Source organism: Anoplolepis gracilipes, chromosome 8 (assembly GCF_047496725.1).
Source record: "Anoplolepis gracilipes chromosome 8, ASM4749672v1, whole genome shotgun sequence".
Lineage (NCBI taxonomy): Eukaryota > Metazoa > Arthropoda > Insecta > Hymenoptera > Formicidae > Anoplolepis > Anoplolepis gracilipes.
The window spans coordinates 10,578,677-10,593,973 of NC_132977.1; the positions used below are offsets into that span (position 1 = coordinate 10,578,677).

Below are 15,297 nucleotides of genomic sequence, written 5' to 3' on the forward strand. Positions count from 1 at the left end.
ATATAATAGGTGCCGGGAAGAAAATTCTTTTATATAAATTTGCAGCAAGCGTGTCGAACGTGAGAACTTTTAAATTTTATGTGAATTTAGTAAAAGATACATTAGTGGAAAAAGAGATTTTCTCTAATCGACCTAACAGGTGGTCATCGAAAGAAGAAAAGGAATAGGATTCGCGCAGCGGGGGGAACGAAACTCGCATCATCGAACAGACGCGATCGTACAGACACAAATGCACTTTACGCTTGTGTGTGTGACCGTACTCTCCGAAGATCTTGCTGTAAGATCATGCCACCGATCAGACACGATCCTTCGAGCGAGCAACGCTCTCAGATCGTAACCGTGACGAATGAGATCTCAGCAATGCGCGACAGCTCTCGTTTGAAAAGATCTGCTTAGCAGCAAACCTCGACTAGCCTTCTTTTACTCGATGGACTCGGTGCCGCTGGAATTTTATCACCGAAGAGAATAAATTCCTTCACCGGTGAAGTTAATCAAAGAAGAAACGAGAATATAGTGAGACATCTCGTAACTTTGCTTCCAATTTGGCGAGTTGAAATAGCACGAAGCAACCGACTGTTATATTGTTGACAAGATGTCGAATGTCACAGCAAGATCTTAGCAGTATTTTCCGCCTCCTCTGAAATATACATCTTGTTTGAAATACTTTCAAGTCGCTTTGAAATATTTTTACAGCAATTGTTTGATAGATTACAGTTTTCGAAAACAACATTGTTGGTATTGTAAAAGTAAATCGATTCGACATCTTTATACAAGATTGATAGATTAGAGAGAGAAAGACTGACTTCAATTAATCGATCTGCCGATTCAAGCACATAAATGACATAAATATATGGCAATTTAATAGCAACTCACGTCAATCAACCCTGCGTGAACACGTCTGGCGAATCTGGAGTCTGGAGCCATTACAAAAACTAAGTTGCGATAATGCAAATGCTCATGCAAATGCAACCGGAGACCAAACTACTTTTTGATATTCGCGTCATAATTTATCGAGATTATTCCGATACAACTTTTAATTAGCCTCCATTGAAGGCGAGAAGGACGACGAGACTTATTATGAATAAATTAACACAAAATGTGTTTCTCTTCTTTCGTTTAAAGCAATTTTACTTATATCTGATGCACATGTATGTATATCTGTGTATACATTATTTAAATTATGTATTCTGCATTTCCAGGCGAACGAGCAAGCAGGTTTTATCTGGTAAGAGAGGAAGCTGATCTCTCGTTGGATCCCAACACGGGGATGCTGAGGATTCGACAGCCGCTCGATCGGGAATCACGTGACAAATATGTTCTCAGCGTCGAGGCACGTAATGGCGGCTCCGTTGGATATTGCCAGGTAAATTGCGCATCCTCCAGATAATCATCGTCTCGGTACTTTTAACTCGCCATAATCGTAGCCGTTTATCCGTTTTCTTACTATTTATCCTGAAAGCACATGTAATAATACCGAGCGTGCAAAAAGTTTGCAATTTTTGATTTTCTATCAAATATTATTATATATTCGGCGCAACACGTGTTTGTTAGTATCACGCTTGAAAGCTGTGATTAGTTTACCGTTTCTAATCTTATATTAGTAAAGCATGAAAAAAGCTTTTCATTTATTTAGTGAAAAAAAAAAAAAAAAAAAAAAATGTCTTACCGAATTGCTCTCGTTTATACCGCCGTTTGTTTTTCCATTTACAGGTGGAGTTGATTGTGGAGGACGTAAACGACAATACGCCGTCGTTCCGTACGACTAGCGTTCGCATTTCGGTGCCGGAATCTCATCCTCTTCATATACCCCTGTACGTGGCGCACGCTACCGATCCAGACACCACGCCATCGCGGCTGATACACTACAGCCTCGGTCAAAACAGCAACGAACTTTTCGGGATAGACATGCAAACCGGCGAACTCTATTTGAAGAAACGATTGGATTACGAGACCCAGCAGAGGCACGGTCTCCTGATAAGGGCTGCGGACGGCGCTGGGCTCTCGGCTAACCTCAGCTTGAGCGTCGAGGTGCAGGACGTGAATGACAACCCCCCAGTGTTCGAGAGGAACGAGTATCATGTGGAGGTTCCCGAAGGCGCCAGGCTCGATTCCCAGGTGAGAAAAATCTTCATTACACGCCCGTCACGCAAGCATTTGTTTGTCGAGAGGATGCGGTAGGGTTCTTCGAAAAAGAAAGCGGATATAGGAAAGACAGAGAGATTTAAAACGTTGTGCATGCATATATGTTAGAGAAAGAGAGCAGAAGAAGAAGAAGAAACTTTGGATCGGTTGGAAGAGATGGTAGAAAGTTAACAACCTCTCTTCAGCCTTTCTTTCGCTCTTCATCGGCATCTCTTCGTGCCAAAGAATTCCCTTTTTTTTCCCCACTTGTTTTTCTTTTCGTGCGTTTTGTATCCCGTCTCTGGGATGCGTAATTTTATCCAGGACAACCAGGAAGAACGCGTTCGTGAACTTTTGCTCCCTTTCGTATCGTGGAAGCATACTCCGCGCCATAGCTACCGCATAGCAGTCGTTCTTTCTCTTCCGGATAGCTTCTCGGGAAAGAGAAAAACAGGAGAAGAAGGAAGAAAAAGACGTTGACTCGCGAAGTTCACCTTGTAGGCAAAGGGAGAATTAACCTCTCGCGCCGACTAGCAGAGATTTAACTGAACGTTACATCGCGCCGCACAGATATTAGCTGATGCTACTCTACAAAGTTGCTTGACGAACCAGTTCGGGCCGGTAGATGGATAGGGAAGAAAGCCTGATAATCTGATATCCAAACGTGCGCACGCGGCATGTTGCCAGTCGATACCGATTGCAAGTTCTGCGAGCGTTTGGGATTGATAGGTAACAGTCGATAGGCCCCCGCAGGAGCGCATTACACGCTCGATCATTTCACGAGCAAGTTTCAGCGATTACCTGAACACGAGATAGAAGATTTATCACGTCATGTACGGTTATAAAAAAAAAAAAAAAAAAAAAAAAAAAAAAATAGCGTTTCGATTGAGAAACTTGAGTTTCTGCATTTTACTGCGCCAATTTGTTTAATACTAGAGAGAGAATTATACATTCCCCGCATTTAACTTTGCATTGAAAAAAAACGCAGATTCGAAATAATAATTATACTTTTACAAACGCGAATTATCCTATAAATGACCATGATATACACATATCAGTTATTATGCAGCAAAAAATCGAAGCAAGCATGGATAAGCGGTAAGACTTTACAAATTGGGAGCGAGTGACTCGGAATAACAAATGACTGAGAGTCATTAGCTGTTTGAAATTTTGCGAGGACAAGGTCATTATTGATGCGCAATTGATAGGCCCGACGCTTTCTCGCGTTAGTAGACACGAACGGATGTAATTCTAAATACGAGGATATTGATGAGATTCTCGCCATCAAAATAGGCAAGGAAATCGATATATCGTTAAATGATGTCACTTTTTTAATACACAGCATACACACAGATACAAGATAGAGTGAGAGACGTCATCGCAATTGGAATCTGTCACTTTTCTTTTTCTCATCTGCCTGTCTTCTCTTTCTTCTTTTTCGTATCTTCTACTCGATCTTCCATTCCATCTTTCTCCTGATACGTATATATGTGTATCGTTGATATCTATCGGCGGAACAGATCTGTGAACTGTCGGTGGTATCCGGATAATATCTTAGTCGCTAGTGTGCATTAGAAGGAATGAGAAGGAGGAAGTGGAGGGAAAGAATGTAAAAAGAAGAGGAACTAAAGCGAGAGAGTACCTTGATTGCAGTAAGCGTAACCTTTCTTTCACCCATCATAAACTAATAACATAGAGTTAGACACATTAGCGCCTGCTCTCACATCAAGTTTCTTTATTTAATGGTAACACATATTCCTCCTGGTCCACTTTGTCTGCAAAGACAACTCGGTCGCAGCGTCTCGCTTTTCTCCTCCTTTACTCCCTCTTCTTCTTTCTTTTGCTTTCTACTACCATCCATCATCCGTGAGCCAGGGGTTCATGCGCGGAACACGACCTTATACACTCCCGATCCTACACTTTTTTTTTTTCTTTTTCTTTTTCTCGTTCTTCGACCTTCACTATCTTCCCGCGCTGGGAAACATCGGCTGGCTGGAACGTGTTTAGGGTTCGTGGTCCTTGGGTGCGTTTAATTAATACGAAACGACCGGATCGACTGGTCTTGTCTCGACGCCGCCTCTCACCCCGTCTTTTTTCCTCATTCTTGTTCCTTTCTTCTCTCGCAAGATTGCGAAAAATCTCAGATGACACGATTACTTTCGTTTCGATTTTTATTGTAATTTTATTCGTCTAGCACTCAGAAACATTTCATTACTGTTGTGTATGTTATATTTTCAAATATAATTTAATTATAATATTGTTTGTATTATTTAATTTAATTATTGTAAAATCAAATTAAGATTAAATTGTCGCATTAAACATGATTATTATAGACTAATAAAATTCTTTATTGTTTGCAGATTCTTCAGGTAACCGCGGTAGATTTGGATACAGGAAACAATGCGAGACTGAGCTATCGTCTTCGTGGTTCGGACGCTTTTGGTATCATTTCTAACACCGGCTGGATTTACCTGGCGCAAAATTTGGACCGCGAAACTCTCGATCGGCATATCTTGACGGTTTTCGCGACCGATAATGGATCTCCCGCAGCGACCGCGAGTGCCTCTGTGCTGGTGACAGTTTTGGATGACAACGACAACGATCCACGCTTCGAGAAGGAGTTTTACGGATTCGAGCTGCTCGAGAATCTTCCCTCGGGTACTCTGGTTGGTTCCGTGAGCGCCACCGATCCTGATCTCGGCAAGAACTCCCTTCTCAGATATGCGGTGGTTCAACCCAATAGCAGCTTCACTGTGGATCCTGACACAGGTATAAAAAACTTTTTCTCAATTTTATATCCATATTTTTCATTCTTCTTTCGTTTGCACGCCGTCAAATGCCAAGAGATATATATATGGGTTCTCGTCGAAACGACGAGTTTGAGTGTTTGCAAAAGCCGGTCCCAGGCCTGGGCTTCGAGGGCCGAGCGAAGATGCCCGGGCAACTTGAAAACTCACGGAGAAAAATATTGGCGAATCCATTTCCGAACTCGGGTTTGTCGAGATTTTGTCGAATAAACTCGGCGAGAAGTGCATTATTCTTTACTTCAGTCGTTCTCGGGTTGAATTCACATCGGACTTATGACCACGCTACTTGACGACCGTGAATAAGAAATATATAAGGAGAAACTTCCTGATTCCATGCTTCTCTCAGGACTACGGTGACAGTGATCGATTCCCGGCGATTAACATTTTGGTTGCAGGTTTGAGATTTTTTTTTGTTCCTCGCGATGCCTTGCTTTGCGGTATTCTGTCATCCTACGCTACACGTGCAGCCGCAGGAATGTCGCGAAACGGAAGCAATCTCAGTGCAATTCGTCGTGGTCGTATCGATAAATCCGCCTCGTCGAAATCTTATCGATCTTTTGCACGTCATTTCTCCAACTCATATCTCTCTCTCTCTTCTTCGTCGAAACGCCATCACGAACGTAATTGTACGCCGTGTCTACCGCAAAATCTTTTATTTCTTAACCAGATATTCAATCTCGTATATCAGTCTAACGCTTAGTCGATCCGTTGTGCTCTCTTTTCCGTCCTCGCTTCACGCTAACTTCTATCTCGCGCGTCCTCGCTCGCAGCTACAGTTACTTCCTGTTTCAGACAGGTTCTTAGACTGTTAAATAAAAATTGAACACGCCTTTGCTAGCTTCTTATTAATTCTTCGTGTCTGAATCGTCGGTATGTTATTCTCTCTCTCCCTCTCTCTCTCTCTCTCTCTCTTTCTCTCTCTCTCTCTTTAGCTTGTCCCTTCGAGTTCCTTTCAACGTGATGTGATGGAGAAACGCTATAGAGTCAACGAAAGATCGATTTAGGTGCGAGAAGGAAACGTCACAAGTGCGGGAAAAGGAGAGACTATTCATTTTCTAAATGGACCTTAACCGTCAGCGTGTAATTTACGCGTTGCTATTGCGTCAAACCCATCGGCCCTTTATGCCGCGCCATTGTTGAACAATTTCGTAATCGACGAAAAAATTCCTCGGGCAACGTCGTCCATCTAAATTGTTTGGAAATTAAAAAAAAAATATTTATTACATAAATCATATAAATGTTAATCACATTTGATATTATAATTATGCCTAATTTTGTTCAGCTTACAATATTACTCAATGACGATTTGGTGAAACTACTGACTGGAGTAACAAGAATCACACGATCGTTGTCTTCGGTCGATCTCCGTATAACTCATTTTAGTGTGTGCACGCTCTCTTCTCGTGGGTATTAAAATATAATCCGGTAAGAGTGGCGCTTTCGCTTAGTCGGCGTGTAACGAATCATCAGGAACGGGGCCCGGGGCCCGGGGCCCTGGGCCCTGGGCCCGAGGCTCGTCACACGCCGCGTAACGCACATGTATGCAGTGTGCCTCGCAATGTGCGCGCGGTTTGATTGGCATGCGACACGGGAGTATTTGTGTACACGCTTGGTTCGAGGTCCGGGCCCTTTCCTCTCTTTCTCTCCTCTTCTCTCTTCTCCTCTCCTCTCCTCTCCTCTCCTCTCCTCTCCTCTCCTCTCCTCTCCTCTCCTCTTCGTTTCGTATCCGCCGGGCTGCCTGTTTGCAGAGGTGGGACTTCTCGAGTCATCCCGACTGCGCGGATCGAGAGGCAGGCAGAAAAAAAGATGCGAGATAACGACGAGGTGGGGGCGATCGCGCTGCCGGAAGTATCAGCTGTCTTGTCGTACGAATACTTCTATATTAATCCCTGTTGCACATGGTGCGAGTGCACATTGTCCGGTCAACAGACCGGCGGCGGCGGAGTGAGTTGAAATTTCGCTCGGCCATTGTCCTTCGATCGCGGGCTCTCTAACCCGCGATCTCCCATTGAGAAAACCCTCGAGGGATGCCTCTTGGCTCTTTTCGCGTAGGTCGCCGCCGTAATGTCCGCTTAATGGCGCCCTTTTCTCCATTCATCCAATTAAGGGGGCCCCGCGTGTTGGCTCACAATGTCGAGAGAGATCGAACCCGTCGTGATTTATGGAACGGCACGTCCTTGATGAGACGCGATGAAAAGTACGAAGAATATCAGCGATTGTCAGCTCGATCCGACCAGTTCCTAATATGTATCGGGTATGATTGCAGTCGCTAAACGTCCATGTCTCCCTTGACAAAGACATGATACAATTGACGATGTATTCGTCGAGCCAATGTCAAAGTCACATTCCGCTACTTTCGCCTCTCTTTCCACGCGAGTCGTGACGTCTTCGACACGTCTCTTATACATTTCAATTCTCGATATGCATACGCGATGCTGATTATTGCAATCCCAGGAATTTCCATAACTTACCAGCCAATCGATGTTGATTTATCGATTGGATATTTGTTAATATATCATCTACATCTCTCATGCGACTTGTACTAAAACAAAAATGTAATCTTATGTTAGGAATGCGGTAATGCTTCTTTCCGAATGTTATTTTATTGCGCATCGATTTTGCGATGCAATGTGCAAAAAAAAAAAAAAAAAATTCGATTTGATAATTTGATTTTGTCTCATATCGTTTTACGTGTATCCGGTGTATACCTCGTCATGATAAATGTCGATTACAGTCAATTTATATTATAATTGAACATAAGTGTAAAAATGTCGATCGGATATCTTGAATTATTTAGCAATATATTTTCCAGGAGTAAACATGTTTAACGGGGTTTCCCATAGCTTTTTCCTATGCGCCGATAATTTGATACACAATTTTGCAATGATGATCAAATTAAAGATAAGGTTGCTGCGCGACTACTTTACAACTCGCGTGCGTGGTTGCCGAGCAGGTTCCGAGCTTACTCTCGCCTAAGATTTTTCTATCTAGGTACACTTCTATTCGTCGAATTGTTTGAGAAACCGTGGTTGTGTCGTCCGTCACAACGCGGATCGTCCGTCTAAGCTCGTACATCTGATCGCGGCGATGGATTGCCAAATATTGGAAGAGGCACGCGAAGAGAAAAAAGTCCGCTCTTCTTACGAGCATGACGGCGAGGTCGGCCATGCGGTCCCACGAGAAACTAACACGAGAAATGCATTAGCACGCGTCCTACGATATACTTCTTATTGTTCCGCGATGGTATCCTCCGGTCGGCGCGTTTGCATGTCTCCCGTCGATCGTTTGTCTTGTCGACGGCGAAGAGTACGGTGTCGCCGAGGCCACGCCGAGACGGTTGCGACTAGGTACGTCGAGAATTCGTGGAGGCACGCCAGATTCCGCCTGGTGTGTCGCCGGGGACACCGATACAGTCGTCGCTTCTCACAGATTCGTACGAATTATTATCCCGATCCTTTTCCCAGATTCTGGAATAATTCTGGCCGCACGACTAGCCGTCCGCTTAATTATCCATTAATGCGCCGACTGGTGCCGAGGTGAGGAGGAAAACGAGTCTTTTGACTCCACCTTTTCTCTCTTTTACCTCGTTGTGCTTTCGCCCTCTCCCGCCTCTTTCTCGTCTTCTTATTCCCCTCTTCGTCGTCTTTCTTTCTTCCCTTGTGACCGTGACTACTCCCCGACATAATTACGGCGGAGCTCGTTACATGCGCGACTACGTACGTTCCTAGTACGATTATTACATGCAAAGAGAGAGAAGATAAGAGAGAGAGAGAGAGAGAGAGAGAGAAAACGAGAGACGAAAAATGAAACCCCTGGCGCGACCGAGGAATACGAGCGAGCGTGCACGGATCTTACGAGCGACGATTATCCAATTAACCGTTCTCGACGAGGAAAATTGATAAGGTCGGTTTAGTCGATCGCGATCCACGAAGAGAGTACGTATTGAATTTTATGCGAACGGATACGCGAACGTGCCCGCTTCCGTTCGCTATGAGATTTCGATCGCGAAATCGGTCTCAAAGCCAGCCAGTAAGATCCATCCGACTCTGTCTAATAAAATCTAATAATAAAAGGGAGAGAGTATAGTATGGTTTTTTTGTAGAGCGATTATAAATATTCCGTGGCGTTTGCAAATACATGTTGCCTACGGCTAACAATAAGTATTAATCATTTCTAATCTGCTTCTCTTTGTTCTTCAGGCGAGATCACCACGCGCGAGCCGCTCGATCGTGAAACGAAAGATGTCCATGAATTGGTTTTGGAAGCGCGGGATCAAGGAACACCATCGAGGGCCGCTAGAGTACCTTTGAAGGTCACGGTTTTAGACGTCAACGATAACTCGCCTGAAATCGTCGATCCTCAAAAAGATGTTGTCAGCGTTAGAGAGGAGCAACCACCGGGAACGGAAGTCGCCAGAGTGCGAGCACTGGATAAGGATCTCGGTGAAAACGCTACGGTGACTTACAGCATCTTGAAAGGTATATTAGCATTAATGTTAGTTTAATTTATTTCAAATTTGTGTCTTGATATATACACACTTGGATAGAGCGATTCTATCTCGATTACTTATTAATTGCTGTGCGTGACTAATCGGTTATGCGCTTTAGCTTTACAAATATATATGATTATATCTCAGTAAGAAAATATATAAATTATAATTATAGTAATTGTGTACGTGCCAATAATTGCACAGCTTCGTTACGAGAATGCCGGCAGTTGTGGAGAGTCAGGAATAATAGAGAAATAGCGAGGAGTGCTTACGTACCGCAGATTAGACAGCGCGGACTTAGTTTTTTGTCGGTCTTTCTCTCTTGCCGCTTTCTGTCTTGCCTCTCGTGGAAAGGCGAGACTTTTTGAGACTTTAATAACCCAGCAGCAATTACAGAAACAATTATGCATGGTCTTAAAAGCAGTGGCGAGCGTTCTTTTCTCAGTCGCCGGCCCTCTTATCTGTTAGAAACGCATCATCTATGAAGAAGGCGCGCGCGATCCATTCCACGCTGATTGGCGTGGATTTTCTCGATCGCGTGTATCTATTAGACCCAACAAGACAAACGAAAAGAAAATTTCGATCATAAGATTAAATCTTAACATTGCTTGTTCAAGGTAGTCTGTCGAGGAGCGATGTATTCCTCTCCGTCTACGTCGAGCATATTTCATTGCGTGTTCTATCGCGGTGTCTATTTCGCACGTACATGCTTCTCTCTTCGGAACCTTAAATAACAAATATTGAATAATTTTTTATTCCGAATTTCTCTTCTCTTTTTTTATATCGAACATATTTAATTTAATTCCGTGTTAAATTTGCAGAAAAGATTATCTAGTTTTTTAAAATTTTGTTCTCGTTTATATCTTAGAGAAAATTTTCGATCGATATCTAATTCCGTTTTTCGCCTCAGACCGAGATTCAGATGGTTACAACGTCTTCACCATCGACCCGATTACCGGCATGATTAAGACCAAGGTCGTGCTCGATCACGAGGAGCGCAACGTATACCGGTTGTCTGTAAAAGTGACCGATGCTGGACATTTACCGCAACACAGTATCCGTGGGTTGCGAGTCGAAGTCCTGGCACTCGCGGATAATCGACCAACCTTCACCAGCAGCAGTCTTACCTTTAACGTGAGTACCATCAACCTTGCTATTTGGTAGAATTCATTTACTCGCCAAAATATTTCTAATTTTTGCTCCATGTTATTAGTATATGATCGCAATTACACATTAGATTATTTATAGTTTTACTGCTTGTTTTATATTATTTATTGTCGAAAACTCGATATTTCATATTTCTTTTTTTTCTGTTATAGTAATTTTTAAAATATAAATAAAACATAAATAAATAGAAACATTCAATATTTATCATATTTCGCGATTACTAAATATCTGTCATGAATATTTGGAATTTTATTTTATTTAATATATACAAGTTAATTTGAATGAAGAGAATTTTACGAGACATACAAGAAATATAGAAATTACACGGAAATTAAACAATACCTGTTTAATGCATGTAGGTGCGTGAGGATGCAAGTATCGGACACGCGGTAGGGTCGGTGTCGGGGGCGAGTCCTGCGGGTCGCGTGGCCTTCACTTTGGATTCGCTGACGCCGATCAGTGAGTTTCCAGCTTTCGACGTCGACCGTAGTTCAGGCCAGCTAGTGGTCGCACATTCCCTCGATCGTGAAAACGTAAGTGCATATCATTTGGAGATTCGTGCATTGGACACAACCTCGATCGGAAATCCTCAAAGCATCGCCGTCTCCGTGAAGATCGTCATAGAGGATGCCAATGACAATGCGCCAAGATGGCCTCAAGATCCGATAACTATTCGCGTGTCTGAAAGAGCGGCGATTGGCTCGACCATTTACAATCTCACGGCCAGCGATTTAGACAGTGGTTTGAACGGCGATCTTAGGTACGGCCTCGTACATGAGTTTCCACCAAAGGGTTGTTTTGCTGTGGACTCTTTGACTGGCGCTTTGACGCTAGCTAAGCAATTGGATAGAGAAGAAAGAGCGGACTACACTTTGATTCTCAAGGCATCGGACCGCGCACCACCAGGGGAGCAATTAGCCTCCACAGTCACCGCAAGAATCATCGTCCTTGATCAAAATGACAACGATCCTGTCTTCGTCGCGCCAGAGTCTACCAAGATAACTGTCGCGTCAAATCTTCCACTTGGTGAGTGTTTTATCTTACAAGCTGTATTACAAATCTGTACATAATAAGATGTCTAATTAAAATTCTTACATTTCATTAGGTGCGAGCCTGGTAAGAGTCGTCGCCATAGATAAAGATTCTGGTGACAACGGTCGAGTGTTTTATGTGATAACGTCAGGCAATGAAGAAGGACGTTTCACCGTGGGTTATGAATCGGGCATCGTGAGTCTCGCAAAGCCCGTCACTAGACCCACGGATCTCGAAATCACGGCCAATGATCATGGATCGCCACCTCGTAAGGCTGTATTAAAGTTGAATCTGATTCCTGTGACAACGAAAATAAGTGGACCTCTTCGATTACTATTGCCTAATCCTATTGCTAAGATTTCCGAAAACTTGCACATTGGGGCGCCCGTACTGAGTGTCGCGGGACCAGCAGTTGCGGATCAAGGTAACAAGGAAGACTTTTAATTATTTTGTTGTAATCGCTCGTACATCTTTGCTGTTCCACATTAATTAAATTAACGAAACTTATAATCACGACTGGAATATAAAATCTCAGTTTAACGACATCCACACCGTCGGACCAGATTAAGCCATTTTCCGGTTAATGATGTGAAGTAACGCAAATGCGTGTGCGTGACATATAAAATACCGCACAAGAAACAAAGCGAATAAACGCGACCGAAACTTATCGATAGCAGGCGTAACAAGGACGCGCGAAAGCGTCGAAAACAGAGGCTCCTTTTATATACTTCATTGTTTCGATGGTACACGCATAAAGTCGCTGCGGTGCGCGATGCAGAAAAGGCTGTCAATTTAGGGACGTGTATGGCATGCGCAGCTGAAATTACAACTGCTATCTCTCGCTCTTTCTTGTCTCACTCGCATTTTGTTGATCGCGATTTCGCTTTTCTCTCTCTCTCTCTCTCTCTCTCTCTCTCTCTCTCTCTCTCTCTGTCTTCGATGTAGATAATATACGTCGGAGATGCCGCTCTGCACATGCCACCTACATATCACGCGCAAATCCTGTACGCGCAAGGGCAAATATAATCGTGAATACGCTCACTGCGGTTAATAGGAAAGCCCTGCTACGAAAATACCTCGAATAATTGGCCTTGAATCCGGACGGGGTATCGAGCATTATAGTAAATTCAATGAAATGACTCGCGCGGCTCGGACTCTCTCGAGGATCGTCGGCAATACATTCCGTCCATACGTAAAGCCCTGGAATACCCCGCTGCGGTGACTTCCCTCTCTGTTGGTTTCTTTTCTCGTCTTAAAAAGCGCGAGCCGACGTATCTACCGAGAAAATTCTGACGCAGCGACTTCGCCCGTCTCGGAGAATATCGACCCGGGGAACACGTCCTCGGAACTTCTCCTCTCTCGGAAAATGCAATAACGAGTTTTTGCGAGCGAGCTTGTTCGTGTTATTTACGACACAAGTTGTGTCATCTTTCGCGAGACGTGCGGCAACTCGCGCTAATTATCGTCACGGGAGTTTCACGAGTGACCGAACATATTCATGGCATACATTAGTACTTTTGTGGCGAAGAACGTCTGGCTAGGAGACAAGTTGTGTCTTGAAAGTAAGATACGAAAGTAGCGAGTTGATAAATATCATAAATCATGCGGCTTGAAAGTCGCTCATTCCGGAAATATCGATCCGAGACATGATCGTGCTTCGCGTGTATTCGTAGCAACATCTGATGAGATTTTTTTTTTTATGAAGAAACTAGCGATAAGCAAAAAGCCAATTACGCTGCGTGAACGTCTGATAAACGATAGTATTCCACGCGATTGCTAAACGTACATATCTTGGAGCTCACACGTATAATCGTTACACGTACATATTTTGCACATCATTTCTCTGGGCTAGATCCGCGTACTTATTTCCAACACGGGGAGCTATCTGATCTAGCAGGTTTGAGTCTGATGAACAGTTAAACCACGCGGAAGAGTCTGTACTTCTCGTACGGTAAACCAGCAGCCGCTGAAGCCGACAACATAGAGTATCTCTTCTGGTTTTGCGCTTATCTATCGCGACACCGGAGCAGCGCATTAACGCGTCCCGCCAAAGGGGATCATACGTATCCCGAGGGACTAGCTGGGTGCTTGATAATATACAGAGGGAGGTTGCAAAGGTGTATGCGCGAGCGGGTGGAGAATCTGAGGGTATTAGAGAGGACGAGGCGAAACAATGGCCACGTATATCATCGTGCCGCCGCGCGCCGCGCCGGCCTGCCGCGGTACGCATAGGCAAATCACCGGGCTCCTATACCAACACCGACGCCGACGCCGTCATACACGGCGACTCCTCGTACGTCCGTGTACGTGTGACGCGAAACTGCATTTCGCCGCGAAGCTACCGGGCTGGAAACACGACGAAAGGTGGTCACGAACGCGAGCGTTACAAGTGGATGTATGTGTGTCGCGTCCCTTTGTTCTAAACCCGCTAAAAATCCGTCGAGCATGGGCTCGCTAAGTGCTGGAATTCGAGAGTCGAATACATTAAAGTTTCTGCACTCGAATCACCAAAACCATGCTACAATTTTTCAATAATTCTATATATATATATATATATATATTCGATTATGAAGAATATATTGTTCGCAAAGATATTTATTTACAACAAGGTGATGATTTTTGCAAAGAAAAAACGAGCGATTGCAAATTTTATATAAATTGTTGTATAGCGTATAATAAATTTTTTATTTCGCTTTACGCAGGTAACGTCACCTTCACGATTCCGAATGACGTGCCCTCGAACAAGTTCGCCATTACGTCTAGTGGTCTAGTCATTCTTCGGGATTCCCTGGATCGCGAGAAAGTTGCGCGTTATTCCGTTACTATTCTGGCGAGATCCAACAAGCTTCTGGACGTCACTACTCTGGAGGTGATTGTGATGGACGAGAACGACAACAGTCCAGAATTTCGGCCAGGTTCCTGCTACACTCTCGCTGTACCAGAAAATCAGGAAGCTTCCATGATTCACACCATAGCCGCAACTGATCTTGACGAAGACAAGAACGGTGAAATCTTCTACAGTATCGTAGGTGAGTTATCCTGTTGAATGCATTTAATATAAGAAATCGTAAATATAAGAATAAAAAGGTTTAAGCTTCAATTTCCTCTTTTCCAGGTGGCAATATCGGCGCCAAATTCATTCTGGATCCGACCACCGGTGTATTGTCGATGTCGAATTTGGATCGTGAGACCGTGCCCAAGTATATCCTAACGATTTCGGCCAAGGACAAGGGAAGACCGAGCCGAGAAGCGCGCTGCAATTTAACTGTTATCGTGCTGGACATCAACGACAATGCTCCGACTTTCGTTCAGAATCAGTACACCGAGTCTCATGCACACACCGGCTTTCCGTACGGATCGTCAAACTATCCAGCGAATTATCATCCCACCAAATACGTGACGACCATCTCGGAGGATGTTGCATCGGACTCGAGCGTGATGTCCGTAAAGGCAACAGATCCAGACCAGGGTTTAAACGGCAAGATCACGTATGCCATCGCCGAAGAGACAAGTTGGCTCTTCAGGGTCGACAACCTGACTGGTGTTATTACTACGGCCGGGTGAGTGCGCACGTCCCGTCGTTTGCTTTTTTACGTACACCTTCCCTTTCTCCGTCTTCTGTCACTCTCCACTGTCTCTCGCCATTTTCTTTCCCTTCTGATCTTCTCAATTTCCTTATCT

At 44.0% G+C, this 15,297-nt stretch overlaps 1 protein-coding gene across 3 annotated transcripts in view; it reads left to right on the forward strand.

Moving 5' to 3' along the window:
• Positions 1–15,297, forward strand: part of Ds (dachsous cadherin-related 1) — a 310,941-nt gene that overhangs the window by 278,260 nt on the left and 17,384 nt on the right. For all 3 annotated transcript variants that reach the window (XM_072898494.1, XM_072898496.1, XM_072898495.1), the window contains 9 exons: positions 1,200–1,363; positions 1,711–2,115; positions 4,482–4,890; positions 9,128–9,406; positions 10,328–10,551; positions 10,944–11,610; positions 11,690–12,040; positions 14,319–14,645; positions 14,732–15,176. In XM_072898494.1, coding sequence (XP_072754595.1) covers positions 1,200–1,363; positions 1,711–2,115; positions 4,482–4,890; positions 9,128–9,406; positions 10,328–10,551; positions 10,944–11,610; positions 11,690–12,040; positions 14,319–14,645; positions 14,732–15,176 — 3,271 coding nt within the window. The remainder of the gene's footprint in view (positions 1–1,199; positions 1,364–1,710; positions 2,116–4,481; positions 4,891–9,127; positions 9,407–10,327; positions 10,552–10,943; positions 11,611–11,689; positions 12,041–14,318; positions 14,646–14,731; positions 15,177–15,297) is intronic.